Raw genomic sequence first — 26,930 nt, forward strand, 5'->3', positions numbered from 1 at the left:
TCCAAGGAAGGTCAGGACATCAACTGCTGGCACATGCGGGTTGTACACGTGTACAGTCACCATACGGCTCCTCTGCGCTGGCATCACAAACAGCGGGACAGCGGTCAATACAGAGAGGGGGCCCTCGCCTCTTTTCTCCTTGAAAACCTCCAGGAAGTGCTCGCAAAGCTTGGCACTCCGGAAGGTTACATCGTAAAACCCTCCTCCGGGGAAATCCTGCAGGCAGTAAATGTCCGCAGCAGCAAACCCGCAACAGTCCAACAGGACCCTCTTCACGAAGAAGGTGCGGTCCACAGGTGCACCTTCATCCACCTTCTTTATGGAAACACGGATGGTGTTCCGGACCCCCTGACCTGGGGCACGAGCACTCGCCGCAGCCATCGTTGCAGGTTGGGTGCTCCCCTGAACCAGCGTTAGGCCAAAGCCAGCATTAAGATCCACTGGTTGCAAGGGTGCACAGCCAACCCGACGTCCTCCTTTCACCTCCAAGACAGCACTCTCCTCCTCTCGGTCCACAAGAGAGTGGGTCTTTATTTTGTTCCAGATGTAAGCTGGTTCACTGAGCTTGAAGGTTTGTTCCCAGCTGTTTCGTCACCATTCTAGGTAACATCATCAGTGAGCCTCCGACGAAGCGCTGGTGTTATATCCCGCTTTCTATTTATCTGGTTAGGTTTCCTTGGGTTGGTGATTTCATTTCCTGCGTTGCATCACCGAATGACATCACCAACCCAAGGAAACCTAACCAGATAAATAAAGCGGGACATAACACCAGCGCTTCGTCGGAGGCTCACTGATGATGTTACCCAGAATGATGACGAAACGTCTGAAAACGAACCTTCCAGCTCAGCGAGCAAACTCACATCCAGAAACCTCAACCTGAGCTACAAATCTTCTCAAAACTCGCTATGCCCCTGTTGAACTGTTTAAAGTCATTCTTTCTCCCTGTCAGCTTCTCCGTCCATTTATACAGTCCCACTTCCCCGACCTTTGCAACCTTCCTTTTTCCCCAACGACTTTCAATGTTCCCTTTTGCCCCGTATCTCCAGAAGCCTCTGCCCTCACATCTAGCCTCTTCCAGAACCCATCCCTCCAGACCTTACGGCCATTCCCTATCTCCAAGCCTCTTCTCCCTGAACCCACCTGCCCCCAAACCCCTTTAACACCTTGCTTCTCACCTAACCAGTTTCATTGGTTCTGGGATAAAGGGCAATGAGAGATCTCCTGCTAATATGGCTGTCTGGCCTGGAGTCTTAGGTTTCAACAACACCTTGGCATATTGTACCTCCCCAAGGGCTTCACTGGGAGCTTTGTCATTTACTTTTCTTTCTCCTGTTTACCCAAGCAGTTTCTATTCCATCTTTGCTGCTGATAACGAACCTAGTGAATCAGCTTATGATAAAAGAAACAACTCCTCATTAATATGGTCCATTCCAGTTAGGAGCAACTTTCCTTCCATTGGTCCTCCCACTATCAAATTTCCCAAGGCATTTTGGGTATTCCCGGTATAGATTGAGTGCAGGACAAATTACTTTCAAGGAAATTAAACAAAAATGATGTTTCAACCTCGCTTTCGTAACTGATACCTTTCTTTAAAAAATAGACAAGTTTGCAATGTAAGTAGCCAAATGTGGCACAGTGGTTGTGTCCTTACCCCTAGACTGGGAGGCCTGGATTCAAGTCCCACCTGCGCTAGATGTGTGTAATAACATCTCAGAACAGGTTAGAAAATTGAAAATTTAGAAAATTGGTTAAATAAATTTAAGTGCTTAGTTAGAATGAAAACAATTAAGATAGCATGGCCTAAAAAGTATGATTTTGAATATGCAAAACACATAATGTTGAGACAAAAGAATTGAGTTTGCATTGAGGAAAACCCAAGAGTTAGAAGTGATCAGAACCAAAGGCCATGCAATCCAAACTGTAAAGAGATGAGTATCAATGTTCTCAATGTTTACTACTCCTGTGTGTTCATAACGGTAATATCACCATCACAAGCAGAGAAAGTAAAAAAAAATGGTTTAACTTAAAGTCCTGGATAAGCAATAAAGTTCCAATGTCAACTGCTAAATGCTCAGTAAAAACATTGTGGTTCAGACTTCCTGTATCAATACTGGGACTGCATCTATTACGAATCTCTGTCGCTGACCTCGCAAATTTTGCACGTTCAGTGTAACTTCCTTGATTAACCACCAGTGAGCATGGTCAGCAAACAACCTATTTTTGAAGTGTTCTCAATGAAATAAAAGATTTCAATCTCCTTCATGGGATCATTATCAAAAAAAAAAGCTGTCTGAAAGAAAGGGATTTTGCAAGGGAATTCTAGAGCATAGCAGCTTGGTTATTGAAGATATAATCACAACTTTGATTTTGATCATCACTTTAAATATTCACTCCCTCCATTGCTAATGTGCAGTATCAGCAGCTTGCACCATTTACAACGTGCATTGCAACAGTTCATAAACTTTCTTTGACAGAACTTCTTAAACCTGTGACTTCACCGAGGAACATCAGGAAAGTAGTCATGGAACATTACCATTTGCAAAGTGTCCATGCAAGTCACACACCAGCCTGACTTCAAGCTGTATTGCTATTCCTTCACTGTTGTAGTAAATATTCTGAGACATGCTCCCATACAGTATCATGGATGAACCTGCACCGGATGAACTGCAGCAATTCAAGAATGCAGATCACCACTGTCATCTCATGCCAGGACAGTAGCATGGGGAACGGGACTTTGTAAGAGTTAGAATAAGGGTATCAGGGTTTTAACTAGTTTTAAGTTAATGAAAGCCAACAAGGAGTACACCTGGGAATAGCCAATCCAAATAAGAGAAGTTGGAAAGTTTAAGAGGTGGGGAGGATTGAGTATAAGAATTGAAGGAGGGGACCACTGATCCCAAAGAAGTCATAGCTGTTGAGTCACTGTCTAATTCTGGAGCGGTTTCAATGCCTTTTTAACAAAACTGTTAACAAATGTTTTGCCATCAAAACTATAATCCACTTCTGAATCACAGGTGGCTCCACAAACTATCAGTGCATCAACTGGTGCATGTGAGTTAATCTTCTAGGATCCTTACAGATTTGAAGGACAGGGATAGAGATGTCTTTGTCCTTCCTTCAGAAATCTTATGACACTGATCTTAGAAAAAAGGCAAGTATAACCAGGTTGCTCAGTAGCATGGAGAGGAACCTGCCAGGTGCTGATGTTCCATTATACCTCCTGCCTTTATCCTTCCAGATGGTAGTGGGTGTGGGATTGGAAAGTTGATTAAGGGAGCCTTAGTGAACTGAGAGTAGTTTCTAGAACCTGAACCTGAACCTGTGCAGAGGGGTAAACCTATGCTTACTATTAGCTAATTATAAGTTAACTGAGTTAATTATAAGTTAACTAAGTGAATTCATTGTGGCAATCCAAAATCAATGCATTTATTTACAAGATGTGGACACTGCTTGCTCGGCTGGCATTGTTGTTTCATTTATTGTTCATACTTAATCTCCCTTTAGAAAATGGTGCTTACTCCTATTCTTGAACTAATAAGTCCATGTGATATCTTGGATCATAGGTCCACCCACAGTAAAGATGAAACAAAAAGTGATACAGCTCCAAGTCAAGGTGTGGTATGGCTTGGAAAGCAATTTGAAGATAATGGTGTTCCTATTCACTTCCTGCTCTTTGTAAACTAAACCATCTGAAAGGCCAAAGTGTTGGAAAAGCCTTGGTGAGTTTCAGCAGTGCATTTTGTAACTTCTCACATTGCTGCACCTGTGCATTGTAGTGAACAGAGTGAATGTTAATGACGAATAGGATGTGAATCTTGTTTTGGCCAGGATGGTGTTAAACTTCTTGAATATTATTGGAGCCACACTCATTAAGTCACAAATGGTGAGTATTCAATCACAATCTCAACTTTTATCATGTAGATGATGGACAAGCTTTGGAAAATCAGGCAAGTTCTCACTGCAGTATTCATGGTGTCCAACCTGCTTCTGTCGTCACAGTATTTCTCGGGAATGGTCCAGTTCTGTTTCTAGTCAATGGTATCCTTTTGGATGTTGAAAATGGGGCATCTAGAGATGGACAAGCCATGGAATATGAAGTGGAGATGAAATTTTCACTTGTTGGAAGTGGTCACTGCCTGGCATTTCTGTGGCACAAGTTTCACTTGTCAGTCCAATATATTGCCCACGTTTTGCTGGAAATGATCATGAATTATTTTAGGATTTGAAAAGTTATGAATATTGCTGAACATGATCACACAGGAACGCTACTCTCCGTATGATGGAGACGGGATCAACAGCAAAGCACCTGAAAGTGGTTGGGCCCTACAGGAATTCCGACAGTCATGTCCTGGGACTGGGATGACTAAACCTCAACCATCTTCCTTTGTGCACAGTATGACTCTAAGCAGTAGAGTGTTTCTCCTCAATTCTGAAGAACTTCAATTACAGTACTGTTTTATCAGCCATGAGAGGGACAATGACTTTTACGTACGTCAGACAGTTTGATTACTAAAATTGGAAAAAAACAGATTAATGATCTGTCCTGATGAAAGGATATTTAACAACAGAATCAATGAATTCCTACATTGTGAAAGAAGCCCATTTGGCCCATCAAGTCTACACCAATCATCTGAAGAGCAACCCACCTCCCTACTCTATCCTTGTAACCTTGCATTTCCCATAGCTAATCCATCTAGCCCATACATTCATGGACACTATGAACAATTAAGCTTGGAGAATCCACCTAATCTGCACATCTTTGGATCGTGGGAGGAAACCCATCCAGACAGGAGGAGAATGTACAAACTCCAGACAGGCAGTTGCCTCAGGCTGGAATCAAAGCCGGATCCCTGGTACTATAAGACTGCAGTGCTAATCACTGTGCCACCCCTAGTGGCTCAAGTTTTCTGAAATAATACACAGTAAGAAACACAAAATTCTTTGCTGCATTTCATAAGTTTCAGTTCTAAAATTCAAAGGAGGCTGATAGCTAATTAAACTTCAAAAAATAAAATACTGTAGAGACTGGTAATCTCAAACAAATGCAAAATGCTGGAGAAACTCAGCAGGTCTGGCAGCATCTGTGGAGGCAGGAACAGTTACAAAGTTGAACTTTGTTTAAACGTGTGTCAGGAAGGAGTCTGACAGTGATTCCAACAGCACTAATATACTAAGTACACATAAAGAAGCTTTGGCCCAAGTGGAAAGATATAAGTTGTCACTCTCAACTCCTCACTCAGATTCCAAATCTTGGCAACTGTCAATAATGAGGTCCTTTAAGCAGAAGCACAGGCTTCCAAATGATTTGAGAGACAGAGATGAAAGAGAACAAAGCACAGCTTTACCAAAATGCATCTGTAATATTTTCAAGAGAGGAAAGCAACAAAAAAAAATGCAGAATTTATTTGAATTTCTCAAACATGCTTTAACTCTTCTACTCCTGTCACAAGGCAAACCTTTTTATTATGTAAAAAATTACAATTCCAGATGTAGGTATGATCCAATACGGATCTCCATTTTTCATGCAGTTTTACGTACAGGTTTAAGAACATCAGTACTGTGTGAAAAAAACATGTCTAAATGCTACCAAAATAGAAACAGTGGAATTGCTCTCTTTGTATTTTCACACGTTTTGGAATTGTGGGTCCTTTAAAAATGTATAAAATGAGAAACAAGAAAATTAAAGCTTCACATACCAGATAGCAGACTGTACCTTTTTTTTTTACACAATGTAGAACAATTTTGTAAACATTTTGTACAATAAATTTAGCTTAAAAGGAATGCATGTCACAGTTCTTTTGAGGGAAAAATGTTCTTTTTGCAAACTACACAGTAGTTTCATTTCGCCAAAATCCAGTTCGGATGTTTCCTGTGCTATCTGCATTTAGCAAAGGAACATCTAGGCCACTGCCTTTCAGTAGTCCATTTTGACTTGCCAAATTAAGGCCATAAGATTTGTGGTTTTCGAGTTCAACCACAATGGGCTGTTGCAGACTGTCCTTACTGCTACATACTCCATCATTTACTACACTTTGACTGCATTGAGTCAGAGTATAACTGACATCACTACTATCCGGTTGGCTGTGGCTTTGATGCCGTTCTCTAAGGGCTGATCGAGACTTTCTACTCCCATGATGACTCTCATGGTTACTGTGCCTATTCCTTGGCTGGTTATTGTGCACGCTTCCTTCTACGCTTGTCGGCACATCGTATGCATATTCTCTTAGCACGGTCAGTCTGCTGTGTCGATGTGCTTGATGTGCCCTAGTCCGGTTTTTATGATGCCTGTTTACTTGTCCATTTGAGCGGTACGGCACTTCAACAGGAGCCACATGCATTTTCAGATCATTGTCCATTGAATGTTCAGTGAGGCTGTTGTCAAGCTGTGTTGGTATGTTACTTGCCAAAGGAACAATTTGGTTTTGTACTGCTGCAACATGAAGATTAGTCAGCTTACATCCCGAGAATAGCTTGTTATTACTGGAAGCAGTTTTATTTGTGCAAGAGGACTCCGCACTACTGTTGGTAAGTTTTGGGGTTTCTCTACTGGCATGACTTGAATCCACAGGCTGAACATTAACTTGCATGGAATAAGTACTCCTCCCTGGACAACATGTTGTCGTCCAACATAGGCGTACATCTTCTCTGCCAATACAATGATGGAGGATAAGAAATGCAGCTAGGCTCAAAGCTGTAGCCCCAAACAGACAACTAAAAATTAAGTCCATAGGATAGTACTGGGAAACTGCTAGTGCACCAGATACCCACAGGGCAATATACATAAATAATGACAAACTTGCACCAAGCAATTGAGCTTGGAACGTGTGCTCATTCTCCAATGCCAATGATGAGACAACAGAACAATTTGCCTGTGATGTTGAGGTTGAATCATTAACGTGAGACTCTCCATGATCCGTGCCTGCCAAATGCTGGTGTTCTTCCGCTGCTTCCTTCAGTTCATATCTCCGTTCTGGATGCTGCTTAAGCTGCACGAATATGCTTAAAAAATAAATGCAGTTCACGAAAATGATAAAGCCTACGGGTCCATAAAATGCCCCCAAACTTGGTTCCCAAGCCATCCAACAGCTGAAAGACACAAACATTATAAATTATTCCATCAGAACAGCAGTCTGGAGTAGATCTACTCAAACATATTATGCATCCCAGTCCAATAAAACAATTTAGATTAACTTGCACTGCCAAAAAGGACCAAAGTCATGGTCTAAGATTTTCAAAGTTTAGAAATCCATAATTTTAAAACAAAAGAATTCAGAGAAACGTGACTGTGGTTTGTTTTCTGCAATTTTTTTTTAGAAAAAGAGTTTCAGTAAAAATGCTCCTTTTTCACCAAAAAGGTCACCTGAGAGTTATTTCTCTCTCTTAACAAATCCAAATTTTATACATAAAAAATTCTGTTGAGGTGGGAGAAATTTGAACGAAGATGGGACTGAGAGATATAAAAAACATCGCTGGCCCTAAAATGTTTTGGCTTGACAATGTACCTCATGTGACTTACTCTTGTCAAACAAAATAATAGCAGAGTAAGTTGCATGTCAAAATATGATCAATCTGTGTGCTTCAGAATAGAGGCAAATCGTGGGGACATTAATTCTTTATCAGAATGGAATCCTGGCGCTAGAGTTATTTTAAGAACATAGAACACGACAGCACAGTACAGGCCCTTCGGCCCTCGATGTTGTGCTAACCTACCGTACCAATCTGAAGCCCATCTAACCTACACTATTCCATGTACATCCATATGCTTGTCCAATGACGACTTAAATGTACTTAAAGTTGGCGAATCTACTAGCGTTGCAGGCAAAGCGTTCCATACCCTTACTACTCTGAGTAAAGAAACTACCTCTGACATCTGTCCTATATCTTTCACCCCTCAATTTTAAAGCTATGCCCCCTCGTGCTCGCCGTCACCAACCTAGGAAAAAGGCTCTCCCTATCCAGCCTATCTAACCCTCTGATTATCTTATATGTCTCAATTAAGTCACCTCTCAACCTTCTTCTCTCTAATGAAAAGAGCCTCAAGTCCCTCAGCCTTTCCTCGTAAGACCTTCCCTCCATACCAGGCAACTTTTGTCTGTGAACAAATCAGTAACCTATACTTGCTATCTGTTCAGCAGTTCATCAACTATTGGAGTGAAATGTATCCAAAAGTGGCACACAGTTATGCACCTGCAATTTTCATGGCATTAACCATGTGTGCGTGCCTACATTTGTGTGTGCACTTACATGGAGGAAGGATGGAAAGATATCACAATACTGAGGAAACAGATAATTTATCTTGTATTCCAGTCAGGTGAATAGCTCTACCAGTCTACAAAGGCAAGTTGCATTACATGTTGCCAGATAATTCAAAATGTTGATTACATTCTTATTTTCTCAAGTAAGGGGTGTGAACAAGTAGACTACTGCTGCATCACACAATCAAATAACCAGCTTCTCATTGTTCCAGCAGCTCTAGGTGTCTTGAGAGCTACCACTCAGGACTCTCTTATGTGCACGGCTCTCCATCATTTTATCTTTTACTATCGTCTTTGTTTGTATTATTTAAAAGTACTACATATAATTTCCAGAACTAAAATGTTAATTTACAGAAAAATTGCAAATGGTTATACATTTTATTTTAAGTGTGAAGTAATAAAATAGTTCATTATAATTTCTGTTATATTAAAATTATTCATAGAAGCTCATTAGAAGCTTCATTAAATCCTTGGCAACAAGTTAGCTCTTAACACTGAAACTAGATTTTAAGAACAGACTTTAAACTTGCAATCTGAGTATAAAACTGATTTTGCAGATTGATTAGGATAAGAGGACATGCTAAAAATGCTTAAGTCAGGTTGCAACTGTGGAGAAGGAGAATTAACATTTCTCATTCACGATCTGTCATCAGAACTGGAAAAAGCTAAGATATGTAACAGGTTTTATGTAAATTTGGTGCTAGTAAAGTAATGAAAGTGGAAAGACCAAAACAGGGAAGGTCAGTGATAATGTGGAAGGTCAAACAGATGTGACAGAGTAACTGAAATAACTGAAACAATTGAATACAATGGTCTCTAATTTTTTTTTCTCATTTACAACATCGACAGTATTATGCTGCTATGGATTTGCTGTCTTTTGAGAAATGGCTCAATTTTTTCATTTCTGATTAAGTAAATAGCGAAACAAAATTGGATGCTGCCTGGAGTAGGTAGTCAATTTATAATGCTTGCGTTAGTCACAGAGAGCAATTTGAAAATAAACCCCTGTGTTCATGTCCCATTCATTAAGTTAACAAGATTAGTGCAATACACTTTGACCACCGCTAGATGATGTACGGTCTCCTTGTAGAAATTCTAAAGTATATTCAGACACCTAGCGGTACAAAAATACACTTGAATGTTTTATAGCTTGGTTAGCACATTGACAGCAATTTTCGCATTTCCACATCACTCAGTGCCGACTTCGACACACTCAGTAGGCTGATACCACTATAAAAAATTAATACATGCTTTTGAAACCTCAGTGCAATGGGCTCTATTTTGGCTTCTTAAACTCAATCATTCATGAAATTCAAGCTCTTCCAAAACTCTGTGGCTTGTACTGTTTCACACTGTATCATTCACACTCTTCCTGCTATCATTTCACAATTTTATTTCTGAGCCATTTAATCTATCTTACCTTCCATACATCTTTGTCTTTAAAGTACGTTGAAATCTAATTTCAACCAGTTTTGGCACTTAATAAGACCTCAGTTTGTGATATAGAGTCACGAATAAGTTTATTAACACTAAATACTTCATAAACAAACAGCAGCTCACAAAATAACAGCAAATGTTAAACTTACCCCATGCTCTTAACTGACCCTAGTAAAGTATGCTCTGTTTGACACTGCATTTGCGTATCAAAGCATTGCAGGATTTCTCTTCACCTTTTCCCAACTCTATCATGAACACTGCTTATTACCCCTTCGCAGTACAATCTAAAAAATGAACACAGTACTTACTACGGTGCATTCATTTTACTTCCATAATTTTTAATATTGGCTGCTGCTGTGATGCCACATACAATGATGGGAATTCCTCCACCAATGAGATAGAACCTTTAAAAGACACAATCAAGAGCAAAAGTGTTAAACAACTGCAATCTCGTTTCCAAAATATAAACATGCTCATGGTATGTTAATTTTTAAACTAGACAGCAGCACAGTATAGAAAATCCTTTGATATCGAGAATGTTAAGAACCATACCTAGAATTTTTCTAATTTATAAAATATAGTGTTTCATTACTGGCATTAGCATATCAGCAGATTATGTCTGGTTTAGCTAGCACTAACCATATAAATGCTGGTGGAATATATATGTTGGTTGGGGATTCCAACACAATCAAAGCTACAGAAACAGCTGTAGTAAAAGTAGTATGGATTACTACTTTATTTTAGCTATACACAACAAAATATTGCTGTATAACAGTAACACTTCAATTGCTGTTTGACAGATTATGAAATTCCCTAATATCCAAAACTTAAGAAATCAGTGGAAATCACTGTACTTATTAAGCTATAAAGATATGTGACCATTGTGGCAATCAGGAATGTGCCAACAATCAGGTCACACACAAATAACACTCCTTTCACCATGAGTAAAACCAAGGAAAGTGATGGCATATGGTAGTAAAATGTGAGGCTGGATGAACACAGCAGGCCCAGCAGCATCTCAGGAGCACAAAAGCTGACGTTTCAGGCCTAGACCCTTCATCAGTCAGTGCTCCTGAGATGCTGCTGGGCCTGTTGTGTTCATCCAGCCTCACATTTTATTATCTTGGATTCTCCAGCATCTGCAGTTCCCATTACCACGCATATGGTAGTAATGTCACTGGACTAGCAACCAGGCCAACAGTCTGGGGATTTGGGTTCAAATCCCATTATGGTGGCTGATGGAATATTAATTCAATTATTTTATCTGATAGTAGTCTCTCATGCTATTTATAGAAAGAAATCTGCCAACTTTACTTTATCTGGCTTACATATGACTGCAGAACCACAACAGTGTGATTGATTCTTAACTGACCTCAGAAATAGCCTATCAAGCCATTCAGTTCTATGGCATTTAGGGATTGGTAATAATTGCTGGCCTTGCCAGTGATACATTCTTCCCGTGAAAGGGCAATGAAAATGAATGTGTGGCCACACGCCGAGGCGCTGTGCACTGTTCATCAAGTTGTTGTGCACATCAAATAGAAATCAAAGGGAACATTTAAGATAAAGCTGGTGCCCATCAACTCTAACACATAGTTCAATATCTAAGTAGCAGGTTGCTTCACAACAGCTCAGTGCACATTAGAAAGGGAAATTACAATATTTTCAGACTCATTAATGTACACATAACATACAACACAACAGTAAGACATTTGTCTCAATAGGTCCATGATGGGAATTATTGTCCAGATAAGCCCTTTCCCACCCATTCTATTTAATGCTATTATAAACTCCCATGACTTTTTCTCCCCCTGCATGGTTATCCAGCTTCCACTTATATACATAGAACATAGAACAGTACCGCACAGCAAAGGCCCTTCGACCCACAATGTTGTGGCGACTTATTCTCCTCCTAAGATCAAATTACCCTGCATACCCTACATTTTACTACCTTCCATGTGCCTATCCAAGAGTCACTTAAAAGTCTCTAAAATATCTGACTCCACTACCACTGCCGGCAGCACATTCCACACACCCACCACTCTCTGTGTAAAATTCAATGTTATTCATCTGAACTGTTTCTTTGTGACAGTATGTTCCACATTCTATCTGTTCTCTGGGTTTAAAAGAAAGATTTTTCTGAATTCCTTACTGCATTATTAATATCTATTTTAATAATGATCCTAAGTTTGTGTCTCTGGTAAAAGTGCATATTATTCTAATTTTTAAATGAATAGGTTAGGAAATAATTAGTAATTACATGCTTGTTTACATTATTCTGTAACCAGTTCACTTATTGTCTGCATATATAAAATATTTAGAAAAATAAATTACTTGAGATCTCCAATATTTATAAGATTTGAAAAAAAATTCAAATTTAATGTTATTTATCTTCATTATCTTTCTCAGATGCTGATGAACCTGCCAAACATTTCAAGTATGCGAAGTGTATTTTTAGATTTATTGTGTGATTTAAAACCCACTCCTATAAAGGACAGTTTAGTTTAACTGGGCCTGTGGTCATTAGGTTTTAGAAGAAAGAGGGGAGCGATTGAAATGTCTAAAATAATAACAGGTTGGACAGACTAGATATAGGAAAGACGATTTCTCTGGGTGGAGAAGGTAGAACCAGGGGTCACAGTCTTAGGAAACAGGGCAGAATATTGTTTGCACATTCTCCCCGTGTCTGCGTGAGTTTCCACCCACAGCCCAAAGATGTGTGGGGTAGGTGGACTGGCCACACTACATAGTGTCCAGGGATGCCCAGGTTAGGTGGGTCAGAAACGGGGAAAATGCAGGGGTAAGGGAACGAATCAGGGTAGGACACTCTTCAGAGTGGTGGTGTGGACTTGTTGGGATGAATGGCCTGTTTCCACACTGTAGGGATTCTATGATTCCTATGGGGTTCCTATGATTCTATGACTGAGATGGAGAAAAATTTCTTCACTTAAAAATGTAGTGAACCTATGGAATTCTCTACCAGAAACTACTGTGGAGGCCGTCAGAAATATTCAAGGAAGACAAAGAGATAGATAAATTGTTGGATTTTAAAGGCATCAAGAATGGGCCAAGTGGGAATACATTACTGAGATAGAAGATCAGCCATAATCATACTGAAAAGCAGAACAGGATTGAACCGCCAAATGACCTATTGCTGATCCCAACTTTTACGTTTCACCCAATACTGGGTTTATCTAAAAACCAAAAGGACTGAGGATGCTGTATTTGAAAACGGTAACTGCTGGAAAAGCTCAGCAGGTCTTGCAACATCTGTGGAGAGAAATCGGTGTTAACATTTTGGATCAAGTGACTCTTCCTCAGAGCTGGGTTTATCTATCTTGCGAATAGTATTTTACTAAAAATAAAATGACATGTAATCTTCCCAGATATTGCCCATACTTTAACAGAATTTTGTAATATAGTACTTCCTTTATTAGGAGAAATATCTGAGATCTCTTTAGGATCAAATTGAGGACAGGACAAGTTATAAAGAAATGATGTTTGATGTCTCCCAAGCTTCTAGTCAGACAGAGTCTTCTGTTACATTTGATGACAGCATGGGACCAGAAACATTGAGAGCTAGATCTCGTTAACATAACACTAAGAAACTTCAGCCATTCTGGTGCAGCACGTAGTTTCGAGAGGATGGCAAATCAACAACGCCATGCCAACAAAGCTGGAGAACTTCAAATTGGCTATCTCAGACAATTTGTTGAGTGGTCACTTGCAGGTTTTGTCATTTAAATTTGTATTTTCAAAACCTTTTAAATACAGGACAGTATGGTTGGATTGTAGAATGCCTAGAACAAAAAAATGGACATGTTCTGCAATATAGCACCAAAAACTTGCAATTAGCATCTTAAAACAAAACTTTTCACTGTAACTAGGTACATGTGACGATAATAAATTATATCAAATAAAAAACAAAAGTAGCTTTGAATTTTAATTTCCATGTTTATACAGTCTCCAAGTGGTCCATAAGACATAGAAGTAAGGCCATTTGGCCCATGAAGTCCACTCTGCCATTTAAATCATGGCTGATGGGCATTTCAACTCCACTTCCCTGCACTCTCCCCACAGCTCTTGATTCCTTGAGAGATCAAGAATTTGTCGATCTCTGCCTTGAAGGCACCTAACGTCCCAGCCTCCCTTGAACTCCGTGGCAATGAATTCCATAAGCCCACCACTCTCTGGCTGAAGAAATGTCGTCTCATTTCCATTTTAAATTTACCCCCTCTAATTTTAAGGCTGTGCCCATGGGTCCCAGTCTCCCCGCCTAACGGAAACAACTTCCCAGCATCCATCCCTTCTAAGCCATATGTTATATTGTCTCAGGTGGGCTGTCTCGAAAGAATGATATTTCTGAATTCAATAAATTCGTAACACATCCAAGTAGGTCACAAGTATTGTGTGAAAACCAGCGAGTAAGAACATGAGTTCTCTACAGGGTCAGTTAGAGAAGCTGTTTATGCATCAAAGTTCACTTTAGCACGCCACACAATTCTGTGTATTTAATAACTTTTAACTGTACATTTTGGGATAGAAATGATGAAAAAGTGATAGCTTTGGAAGTTGTTTGTAGCAGAGACTTGTACTTAATGCTAATAGTCTGCAGATTTCAGTTTATTTAAATTGAAAATACTCAAAAGATCAATATAAAATAAATTTAAAAGTTCTGTTCAGAATTGATTACAAAATCATGCAGAACTCCTGGGATCACATTGTTAAGGCTGGAAAAGAAATATAACTACAAACATTAGTTACTAATCAATGTCTAAAATAGAAATAGGCCTGTCCCATGATATCTTGATTTAAAAAGCAACATTTTCTCATTCGATGAGCAAACTCCTAGTTATTAAATGGACCCTGTACACCAGCTGCATAACAATTCAAAGTTTGTGGATTTCTCAGTAGATCCAGGCATAAAAGAATGCACAACTGCAGATTAAAAAAAATTCCCTTGATTTCTTGCAGCCTTGACAGCTTTGTCAATTTTCTCCTTTTCACCTGTTTTTCAAACTGTCATTGGCCATAGGTACAAATGCATTTTAATGATTTACTTCCTTTATAAATTTTACTATACTCTAATACGTTTTTAAATCTTTCTGGATGGAATTCAATATTTTCTAACAAATCTTTCCGAGTGCTTTTTCTGGTGATCCAAGATCAAGAACGAATCTATACAAGGGCATATGCAGGCATGCCTCATCTTAATGATTCTCCTTGCAAACAGAGTCAATAGATGTGAAGCTGGAAAAGCACAGCAGGTCAGATAGCATCCAAGAATCAGGAAAATCAACGTTTCCGGCTGAAACACTTCATCAGGACTGGGTAGGGGGAGGAGAGTTCAGAAGTAAACAGAGTGGCGGAGGGGTGGGGATGGGAAGGGTAGGTTAGGTAGGATGGTGATAAGTGGATGCAGGTAAGAGGTTACTTATGATTGGTCAGTGGGAAGATGGACAGGTTAGGTCAGATCAGGGAGGTGAGGAGGGCTGGACATGGAAAAGGCTGGGGGTGGAGGGATTTTGAAGCTGAATATTGAAGCCCTGGGGCTGTAAACTTCCAAGGTGAAATACCAGGTATTGTTCCTCCAGTTTACGTTTGGCCTAACTCTGACAGTGGTGGAAGCCAAGGATGGACAGGTTGCCAGAGGAGTGGGAGAGGGAATTAAAATGGATGCCAATCAGAAGGTCGGGTTGGATGGCGCATGCGGAGCGCAGATACTTCGCAAACTGGACCCCGAGTGTGCGTTTTGTCTCTCTGACAGAGGATACACATCAGCAGCAAATGATACAATAGATAAGCTTGGATGAAGTGATGCCAGATCTGGAAGGATTGTTTAAGGCCTTGGACAGAGATGAGAGGGGAGGTGTAGGGGCACGTGTTGCACCTCTTACAGTTGCAACGCAAGGTACCAGGTGTGGTGGAGAAATTGGTGCAGTCAAGTTGACAAGGGAATCGCAGAATGAATGGCCCCTGCGAAAAGTGTCGGGGTGGGGAAGGAAATATCTTTTTGGTGGTGGGCATCTGCAGCCCTCATTGTCTCCTTGCAAACAGCATTACTTATGATAACCAAAACACGATCATAAGATAAAGTCCAATAAAACCATTCTGTCTAAAATTAACAAAGTAGAAAGTTCATACATCTTCCATCCATGAAAGCAGCATCAAAAGAAAAAACAACTCATGGGGGGAGGGAGAAACCAGCTTTAACTTCTGTCTGATCAAGAACAGAATACTGAAATGAATCGTATAAAGTTTGTGAAATATTTATGAATTTTCTCACCTGAGCATTGGCCGAGGTGGAGGCGGAGGTTCTTCAGGGTCCTGACATCTCTTCGATTTCCTTGTTAACTGTTTGAAAATATTTCGTGCTGTGACACCAACCCACAGGATAGTGGCCAGGGTAGAATAGTGTAGAATTATTCCAACCTACAATTTTAAAGGATCAATAGGTGAGGAATTACAAAATATAGAATCTGGCAATCTGTCATTATACTGTGGAAAACCATGCAATGATGATGTATTTGTGCTTTACTGTTGCTTTACAATATGTATTTAGTATGTTTTCCTCTATAACCCAATGAAACTGTTTACCACGAATACATCTGCTTAAGTTATTTTTGCATAATCCTATTCCTACATTCCACCTAAACATCACAAGAACCTCTCAATGAAATTATGACTGTTCTATTCACAAAATGCAACCTTGGCATTGACTGTTTCTCCCCGTGCCTTTTCTAGTCCCCCTTCACTCTTCAATCACTTTCAATCGATTGTTGCTACACCAGGCTCCTTGTCTTACAACTGTGACATGATGAGTACGCTGATAATTAAATAACCAGACCCAATTCCCCTATAACCCACCACATCTACACACCCCTGAACACTATGGGCAATTTAGCATAGCCAATCCACCTAGCCTGCACATCTTTGGACTGTGGGAGAAAACCAGAGCACCCGGAGGAAACCCACACAGACACGGGGAGAATGTGCAAACACCACACAGATGGCCACCCAAGGGTGAAATTGAACCCAAGTCCCTGGTGCTGTGAGGCAACAGTGCTAACCGCTGACCCACCGTGCCGCCCCAAATATTGAAATAATGCATGGATTTCAGCAAGGTCCCACATGTGAAACTGGTGAAGGGACAAGTTCATAAGATCCAGGGTAACTTGGCAAGTTGAATCCAAATTGGCTTAGTGACAGGAGACAGAGGAGTACTAGTAGAAGGCTGTGTGAACGGAGCCTAGTGCACTGTGGCATATCACAGGCATCAGTGCTGGGTCGCTGATTGTTTTTGATATTCAGAAACGATGTAGATGAGAATGTGAAAGAGACACATTAGTTGGTAGATGACACAAAAATGGGGTGGGTGGGTTGACAGTGAGAAGGAAGGTGCTAGGTTACAGAATTGGTCAGATGGGCAGATGTAATTTAACCCTGATAAATGTGAGGAAGGTACAAGCCAAGAGAGTACTCAGTACATGACAAGCCAGTAAGAAGCTCAAAGGAACATGGGGATTTTGGGGTACGTGTTCATAGATCCCTGCAGGTGTCAGGGCAGATGAATAGGGTTGTTGAGAAGGCATTCAGAACACTTGCCATCATCAGTCGCAGCACAGATTATTAAAAAAAGGTAATGTTGGAGCTGCACAGAATTTTGGTTAGGCCGCAGTTGTAGTACTGTATGCAGTTCTGGTCACCACATTACAAGAAGTGTTTGCACTGGAGGAGATGCAGAGAAGATTCACCAGGATGTTGCCTGGGATGATGCATTTCAGTTATGAAGAGAGGCTGGATTAGCTTGGAAACAAAAGCTGGAAAGGCCAAGCAGGTCTAGCAGCATGTCTGGAGAGAAATCGGAGTTAATGTTTCGGGTTCTGAGGAAGCATCACTCCACCCGAAGTATTAACTCTGCCTTCTCTCCAGAGATGCTGTCAGACCTGCTGAGTTTTTCCAGCAATTTCTGTTTTCGTTTCTGATTTACAGCATCTGCAGTTCTTTCAGTTTTCATCTGGATAAGTGTGGATGGTTTTCTTAGAACATAGAACATAGAACAGTACAGCACAGAACAGGCCCTTCAGCCCACAATGTTGTGCCGACCATTGATCCTCATGTATGCACCCTCAAATTTCTGTGACCATATACATGTCCAGCAGTCTCTTAAATGACCCCAATGACCTTGCTTCCACAACTTTTGGGGCAAAGAAGGCTGAGGGGTAACCTGATATAGGTATGTAAGATTATGAGGGGCATGGACAGATTGAATAGAAAACAGCTATTCCCCTTAGTCTAAATAACAAGGGACATTTTTTCAAAGTGAAAGGCAGGGAGTTGAAGAGATTTGAAGAAGTTTTTTTTCACCCAGAGGATGATGTGCGTCTGGAATGCACTAGCCAGGAGACTAGTTGAGGTGGGAAACCTCTCAATACTTAAAGTGTACTTGGATGAGCACTTGAAACGTTCTAACATTCAAGGCTATGAGCTTAGATCAGCAAAGTGGGACAAGCATAGATAGTAGCATATTTATGACGGTGCAGAGTCGATGGGCAAAAGGGCCTCTTCTGTACTGAATGCTTCTACGAACAGCTGATGAGAATAATTTGCAATATAAATTTTATGGTCAAGTAGGAGACCAGACAAGAAGGGATACTTAAATGAAAATATGACATGTAGATAAATGGCCAATTTTAGTCTCAAAATGAGATTATGTATTTCTATCATTTGCATAACTGTATTGATATGTTAATCAACAATTACTACATCTCAAGTAGCACAATTTAGCAGCAAGATTGAATCAACATTCAGATATCAATGCACAAGAACATTTTCGCGCATACCCATTTGTTTTTTGGGATACAGTTAAGGCAATGTTTTAAACCACGATAACTGACAAAGTCTGTCCCTAGCTAGCACACTGGTATTACCACTCATTCCTCACCCTACCATTAACTAATATACTAAAGACACTCAAACATATTGTGTATCACATTGCATAGTGTATACATTTATTGTGCTAAATTATTCTTTACTGAAATCCCAGTGGGAAAATCATTTGCTTCACCTGTGTGCAATTCAGTATTCTAAAAATCCCACTAGGTAAATTATTTAAAATGAATTAAACTAGTCTACCAAAGCATACGATTTATCAGACAAAAATATATTGCACTAAAATTCATATAAGTAACAAATATTAAACTTTATTCAGGATTGATACTGTTGATAAACTGCTTGATATTGTTTGCGATTTATCATCACAAGGCTTCATCATATGTGTTATTGCAAGGCTGTTATCCTATCAAATTTTTGTGAATGATTGGTTACAATAATTTATGACATTGCCTTTCTTGATATAATGACGAGCAAGTTAGACAAAAGAGAGCCAGCAGACACCATCTATTTGGATTTCCAGAAGGCCTTTGGCAAGATGCCACACAGGAGGCTGCTAAATAAGGTAACAGCTCATGGTGTTAGGGGCGACATAGAATGCAGGAGAGAGGATTGGCGGACTGGCAGAAGACAGACAGGAACGACAAAGGTGTCCTTTTCAGGATGGTCATTGGTGACTAGTGGAGTTCCACAGAGGTGTGTGTACATTGGGACTGCAAACATCCATATTATACATTAACCATCTGGATGAAGGAACTTAGGGCACTATTACTAAGTTTTCAGATGACAAAAATAGAGGAAGGGGGCAGGTAGTGTTGAGGCTGCAGAAGGAATTGGACAAGCCAGGACAGTGGGCAAAGAAGTGGCAGATGGAATACCTAATGGGAAAGTATGAAATTGTGCACTTTGATAGGAATAGAGGCATACACTATTTTCTAAATGAGGAAAGGATTCAGAAGTCTGAAGCACAAAGGGGATTTGGGGGTGCTAGTTCAGGATTCTCTTAAGGTTAACATTCAGGGTTAGTTGGCAGATAGAAAGACCAATATCATGCTTGCATTCACATCAAGAGGGCTGGAATACAAAAGCGGAGATGTATTTCTGAGGCTGTATCAAGCTCTGCAAGCTCTGGTCAGATGGCATTTGGAATATTGAGAGCAGTTTTGGCCCCATATCAAAGGAAGAATGTGCTAGTGTTGGAGGTGATCCTGATGAGCTTTCTAAGAATGATCCCAGGATGAATGGCTTTTTATTTGAGGAGTCGTTGAGGACTCTGGTTCTGTACTCTATGTAGTTTAGAAGGATGATTGAGCTCTTCTTGAAACTTACAGAATATTGAAATGCCTGGATAGAGTGGATGTGGAAAAGTTGTTTCTACGAGTTGGAGAAACTAGGATCTGGAGTCACACACTCAAAGTGAAGGAATGACCTTTAGAACTGAGATAAGGAGGAATTTCTTCAGATAGAGGGTGATGAATCTGTGTAACATATTGTCTCAGAGGGCTGTGGAGGCCAAGTCATCAAGTGTATTTAAGGTAGAGACAGAGATTCTTGATTTGTAAGGGGATCAACGATTAAGCAGAGGGCATGACAATGGGGTTGAGAAACGTTTGAATGGCACAGCAGACTCAATGAACCAAATGGCCTAATTCTGCTCCTATATCTCGTGGTCTTACTCCTATACTTAAGCTCCCCGCAGTGAAGGCCAACATAACATTTGTCTCCCTAATAGCTGCACCTATATGTTTTTAGTGATTACTGTCTAAGGACACGCAGAACCCTTTCTACAAAAACATTTTACAAACTTTCAACATAAAGTTATAGTCTGTTGTTTCATCTGTCTTACCAAAGTGGAAAACAGCATAGGTAGTCATGTTATACTGCATCTGTCATTTGTTTTCCCCATCATTCAACTTGTCCAAATCAATGTGATAAAATAAAGAAAGAATCAAGCCGCATCAAATGAAAGGAAGAGGAAACAAAAGGATGAAGCAAGTTTGGGTTTCCTTTCTACAATCTTCCCTGACTAAAGCTTTCTGATCATGGATAATAGTCGGATAAGTGGTCACACGGGAAGTTGTGAACACCATATTTCTATAGTGGCAGCACACATTTCTTCAAAGACAGTTGAACAGTCAAAAGTTTTAAGACAATTTAATGAATAAGTTGAGTTGAATCTCAAGGCATGTTCAATTCAACTCACTTTATAATTGAAATCACAAGTTGATTATAAGTAGCATTCTGCATTACTAATGATCAAAACACATAATTTATTCCAGGTTTTTTTTAATATATAGAACTGTTTTAGAGTGTATGGAAGACAACTTCATCTATGTCTTGCTTTGGGAGTTCTCCTGTTCCTCCACTCTGGGTTTGGTGAGAACTTCAAGGTTAACTGTCAACTTTGGTGACCGAGGAAATCTGGTTGTATTGTATCTGCAGGCCCACCAATTGTAAGGCACAACAGGTGATTAATTTGATTCCAATAAATGCTATAGGAGCATAATGGGAGACAGTTAAAGAAAACTCCTTTCTCAAAATAGTTAGAAATTAAATAAAATTGATAAGCATCTTTACGTTAGACTTGCAAAGTGAAATGTAAATATGAGAGGAGCAGCTCAAACGGTATCAAACTAGCTAGCTCAAAATCAAGGAAGCTAAACCATGTTCAAACACTCCAGAGTATCAACTTGACAAAACAATTGGGAAATAACACTGTTCACTAAGTTTCAAACCATCAATGGATAATGAGTTTTGAGAAGATTTGTAGCTCAGGTTGAGGTTCTGGATATGAGTTTGTTTGCTGAGCTGGAAGGTTAGTTTTCAGATGTTTCGTCACCATTCTAGGTAACATCATCAGTGAGCCTCCGACGAAGCGCTGGTGTTATGTCCCGCTTTCTATTTATCTGTTTAGGTTTCCTTGGGCTGGTGATGTCATTTCCTGTTCTTTTTTCCCCAAGAGGATGGTAGATTGATTTGGAGCCAATGTGTTTATTGATGGAGTTCCAGTTGGAATGCCATGCTTCTAGGAATTCTCGTGCGTGTCTCTGTTTGGCTTGTCCTAGGGTGAATGTGTTGTCCCAATCAAAGTAGTGTCCTTCCTCATCTGTACGTAAGGATACGAGTGATAGTGGGTCATGTCGTTTTGTGGCTAGTTGCTGTTCATGTATCCTGGTGGCGAGCTTTCTGCCTGTTTGTCTAATGTAGTGTTTGTCACAGTTCTTGCAAGGTATTTTGTAGATCAAAGACATTTCCGAAATGACTGCCAGACTACTCCGACCTCTTGGCATCAGGGTAGCCCACAGACCCACCAACACACTAAAACAGCAGCTAATGAACTTAAAAGACCCTATATAGACAAGCAAAACGAACGTCATCTACAAAATACCTTGCAAGAACTGTGACAAAGAGTGAAAGTCCACAGCATAAACTTACAAAAGTGGAACACTTTCTTAGAAGCAATGAGGAAAATTTGTTTTAGCATTGGAAACATTTTATCACAATGCTATAAGGGGAACACTTTTTTTTTCCTGAAACAGCTTCATTTTATCAACTATACCCACAAACACAAGCGCACACGCACCTGACCGAATTTAGGAATGGCAGTCTAGAAAAATATTCTATTTGAAATGTCCTCATTTTAAAAAGCACTAGTCAGTGGAAAAGAGTTATGAGCAATGGAATGTCTTTGGTGATGCGATTCCATTATTCCACACTGTCTTAATATAGGGTCAGTTATTGTAAATAAAAAGTGAACGTACAAGTACATTTTCAAAGAGTCCTCAGAAAGTCCATCTACATGGAAGCATAAAATTCTGGCCAGATTTCATTCCCTGGTTATTGCTCTGTTGAGAATTGTTAGTCATTCAATGATAACTAGGGCATGATTGAAGTCCCAATTGCTTGTTGTCTGTTTCTCTGCTGTTAACATTCACAATGTAAAGCATTTGAAGGGATGAAATAAATTGCTTACCGCTTGACAAACGTTAATATTCCTAGTCTGATTGATACCACCTACAAACACTGCACATGTCAGGAAAACGTGAAAGCAGAAATTAATCAACATGTGCCAGCTCTTTCGGCTGATCCGAATTGCACTGCCAAAACAAAATAAATCAAAAGGGCTGTTACCAAATGATCACAAATCAATGTTAAATAACTTTTCAAGATTTCCTTTTCCCTTTCTTATTCCACTTCAGTCAACTCAGTAGAACTGTGGTTGGCTTCAAAGTTCCAGTGTGGCAAGGAACAGTCATTTTGTTCAATGCCACAAGTTAGATTCCTATTCCGTTAAATCTGCAATTAGTCTAAAGAGCAAGCATATTTTTACTGCTCTAGGGGTTAAGATTGTATTTATGCCGGATAATTAGTAACGAAAAAAAAGACTGGCTTATTAATTAAAGGGCAACACAATTATACATTTTACTGTAATCAGAGTTCTGACGGCAAAGCGGAAACGAGTGAATCCTTGTTCTGGCTGAATTCCATGGACCCATGGAAATTTAATATCAATCATGCCAAGCTATGGTGAGGAAGAAATTGTTGGCTAGGATATACTGTACAAATGCTGGCATGTCTGGTGCTTTTTTTTAAAAAACGGGTTGGCGGAGTGTCTCTGATTGAAGTAAGGGTTTGCAAAGTAAGCTTTCCTCAATTCTTCACTTTCTCATCTGAACTGTGTCACCTACTGAGTTTCTGACCAGTTACCAACCTCAATGCACTGCCTGTAAAATAGTGACAGAAGTGGGAAGTGGCCTTTACTTAGCTGCTTCAAGTGGTGTATGGGTTTGCACAGCACTCAAGACACCTCTGCCACCTGTATATAATATGCAGCTGTGGAAAGGACATGTGGGTATGTGCCAGTGAGGTACCCGTGGCATTTTACAGGCCTCTCTCAAGCAAGTTCATCTACATAGGAGTATAAAATTCTGCCCAGATTTCATTCCTTGGTTACTGTTGCTTTAAGAATTGTTAGTCATTCGATGGTAACTTGGGCAAGATTCAAGTCCTAATTACAAATGATCACTACAACATTACATGTCTACCTTTAGATTATATGAAAAGACAAATGGGTAAATGACAAACAAGTAATTTTACTTGGTTTCGAGGCTCGTGTGATCATTCTGGACCCCACAGCTTGCCTGTGTGACAGTGGAGTTCAACCATGCCACAAATTCTAACCATCCATAACAATTAACTACATTAATTAGACAGAAAAACCTGGATCTGATTTGTTCTTGCCCCTGAATTGTATTCTGTTTTGCACACAACGTTTTATTCTTAAGTTTCTGGTTCTTGCAGCTTGCTCCCAAAGGACGTCTGCAAGCTCAAAAGTACATTGAGAGATAATACATCATAAGGATGTTTTTAATTCACTGCACGCAGGAAAGGACTGTTTGGAAAATAATGAACCAGTTTATCTTCTAATAGTAAGAAATGAAACGTTTAACTTTAAATGCAAATTATAAGCATTAAAATTTATCTGAGAATGATAAAATTCCATGTTAGCTTTCATCCAAATCCAAAACTATCTGGTGAAGTTTTATACACTTTATTTCCACTTTCTCTACAATACATTCTGACTCTACACGGACAGACTGTAAGTTCTAGTTGAGGTAATAACTCCATAAGATGATTTTCATTGTTGATTCTTCATGTTAATGTTACTTCAGGAGTATTAAATGTTATAGAATAGATAGAGAGAGTCGAAGTTGAGATGCAGATCAACAGTATTCCAGCAGAATGGTGGAATGGGCTAAACAGCTCAGATGGCTTCTCATGAGATAACAAAGTGTGGAGCTGGATAAACACCGCAGGCCAAGCAGCATTGTCTGCATCTCCATGAACTGTATGTAGGGGGCACTGACACAAATACTTAAAACATTAGGGTCTTGTGAAGCCCAAGTCACAAGGGGTGGCATGGTGGCTCAGTCGTTGGCACTGCTGCCACACAGTGCCAAGGACCTGGGTTCAATTCCACCTGCGGGTGAGTGGAGTTTGCACATTCTACACGTCTGTGTGGGTTTCTTCCAGGTGCTCCAGTTTCCTCCCACACCCCAATGATGTGCAAGTTAAGCGGATTGGCCATGCTAAATTGCCCATAGTGTCGAGCGACGTGTAGGCTGGGTGGACCAGCCATGGGAAATGCAGTGTTGTAGGGATAGGGTAGTAGGGTGGGTCCGTATGGGATGCTCTTTGGAGGATCAGTGTGGACTCAATGGGCTGAATGGCCTGCTTCCACATTATAGGGATTTGATGATTCCAAAGGGGAGGGCAAATCACATTAGTATTAAGTAGGAGCTAAGGAGTGCTAATTGGGAGGACCTGTTATAAGGCAAGTTCACATTTGACATGTGGGAATTGTTTAAAAACCTGTTGATGACGGTTCAGGATCAGCATGTTCCAGTAAGGAGAAAGGACAAGGATGGCAAGGTAAGGGACTCTTGGATAACAAGGGAGGTTGTGAATTTAGTCAAAAGGAAGAAAGAAGGATATGTAAGGTCTCAGACGCTAAAATCAGACAAGATCAGTGAGGAATATAAAGACAGGAGCGATAACAAGCAGGGAATTAAGGAGAGCATGAAAAGATCATGAAATGACCTTGGCAACTAGCGTTAAAGAGAATCCAAAGGCATTCTATACATGCATTCAAAACAAGAGGAATAACTAGAGAGAAGATAGGGCAACGCAAGGATAAAGAAGGGAATTTCTGCTTAGAGGGCCAGAATGTGGGTGAGATCCTAAATGAGTACTTTGCATCAGTATCACCTAGGAGAAGGATACGGAGGATAGTGGGATTTGTGTGGAACATGCTAATAAGCTAGTGCATTTTGAGATCAAGAAAGAAATGGTTTTGGGTCTTTTGAAGAACACTGAAGTGGGTAGGACCCAGAGCCCAACGGTATCTACCCCAGGTTACTGAGAGAGGCAAGAGAGGAGAGGAGATTGCTGGGGTCTTGACCTAGATCTCTGTATCCTCATTAGCCACTGGAGAGGTCCCGGGGGACTGGCAACTAGCTAATGTTGTTCTTCTGTTCAAGATGGGAAATAGGAACAATCTAGGAAACTATAGACCAGTGAGTCTCACATCAATGGTTAGGAAGCTATTGGAGAGAATTCTTAGGGATAGGTTTAAAAAGCATAGCCTAATTAGGGACAGTCAGCAAGGCTTTGTGCAGGCCAGGGTATGTCTTACTAACTTGACTGAATTTTTCGAGGAGGTATCAAATGTGATCCATGAGGGGACAGCAATGGGTCTAACTGAATTTTAATAAGGGTTTTAACAAGGTCCCTCATGATAGGCTCATCAGAAAGATCAAGATGCATGGGATCCAATGGTGACTTGGCTGCGTGGATTCAGAACAGAAGACAGAGAGTAGTGGTGGAACGGTGTTTTTCAGGCTGGAGGTCCCTGACTAGAGGTGTTCTGTAGGGATGTGTACTGGGACCTCTGCTGTCTGCAATAAATATATAAATGACTTGGATGAAAAATGTAGATACGTTGGTTAATAAATTTGAGATGGTAAAAGATTGGTGGAGGTGTGGATAGTGTAGAAGGTTGTCAAGCAATACAGAGTGATATAGATCAGTTGCAGATATGGGTGGAGAAATGACAGATGGAGTTTAATCTGGATAAATGTGAGGTGCTGCACTTTGGGAGATCAAATGTTATGTAAAAGTATACAGTTAATGGCAGAACCCTGAAAACTGGTGTTCAAGTCCACATCTCCCTGAAAGTGGCCACACAAGTAGATAGGGTGTAAAGGCGGCATTAGGCAAGCTTGCTTTTATTGGTTAGGGAATGGACTAGAAGAGTCAGGATTAAAAACAAAAGTTGTTGGAAAAGCTCAGCAGGTCAGGCAGCATCTGTGAAAAAAGAAATCAGAGTTAATGTTTCGGGTCCCGTGACCATTCCCCAATTCTGAGGAAGGGTCACCAGACCCGAAACATTAACTCTGGTCTTTTCTTCACAGATGCTGCCAGACCTACTGAGCTTTTCCAACAACTTCTGTTTTTATTCCTGATTTACAGCATCTGTAGTTCTTTCAGTTTTTACAAGAGTCAGGATGTCATGTTGCAGTTTAAAAAGACTTTGGTTAGGCCACACTTAGAGTAATGCATTCAATTCTGGTTGCTACTTTACAGGAAGGATGTGGAGGCTTTGGAGAGGGTGCAGAAGAGATTTACCAGGATGTTGCTTGAATTTGAGGGTATGAGGTAGAAGGTTAGGCTAGGAAAACGCGGGTTGTTTTCTCTGGAGCAATGGAGTCTTGATAGAAGTTTATAACATTATGAAATGCATAGATAGGGTTGACAGTCAGAATCTTTTCCCCCAGAGTTAAAATG

At 40.2% G+C, this 26,930-nt stretch overlaps 1 protein-coding gene across 2 annotated transcripts in view; it reads right to left on the minus strand.

The window, feature by feature from the left end:
• Window positions 1-5,443: 5,443 nt before the first annotated feature.
• The window catches only part of adgra3 (adhesion G protein-coupled receptor A3), a 158,343-nt gene continuing 136,856 nt past the window's right edge, over window positions 5,444-26,930 (minus strand). For both annotated transcript variants that reach the window (XM_048544047.2, XM_048544038.2), the window contains exons 17-20: window positions 22,558-22,681; window positions 15,979-16,124; window positions 10,001-10,096; window positions 5,444-7,086 (exon numbers count right to left, since the gene is read on the minus strand). In XM_048544047.2, coding sequence (XP_048400004.1) covers window positions 5,826-7,086; window positions 10,001-10,096; window positions 15,979-16,124; window positions 22,558-22,681 — 1,627 coding nt within the window. In that variant the 3' untranslated portion in view covers window positions 5,444-5,825. The remainder of the gene's footprint in view (window positions 7,087-10,000; window positions 10,097-15,978; window positions 16,125-22,557; window positions 22,682-26,930) is intronic.

Source organism: Stegostoma tigrinum, chromosome 1 (assembly GCF_030684315.1).
Source record: "Stegostoma tigrinum isolate sSteTig4 chromosome 1, sSteTig4.hap1, whole genome shotgun sequence".
NCBI classification, from domain to species: Eukaryota; Metazoa; Chordata; class Chondrichthyes; order Orectolobiformes; family Stegostomatidae; genus Stegostoma; species Stegostoma tigrinum.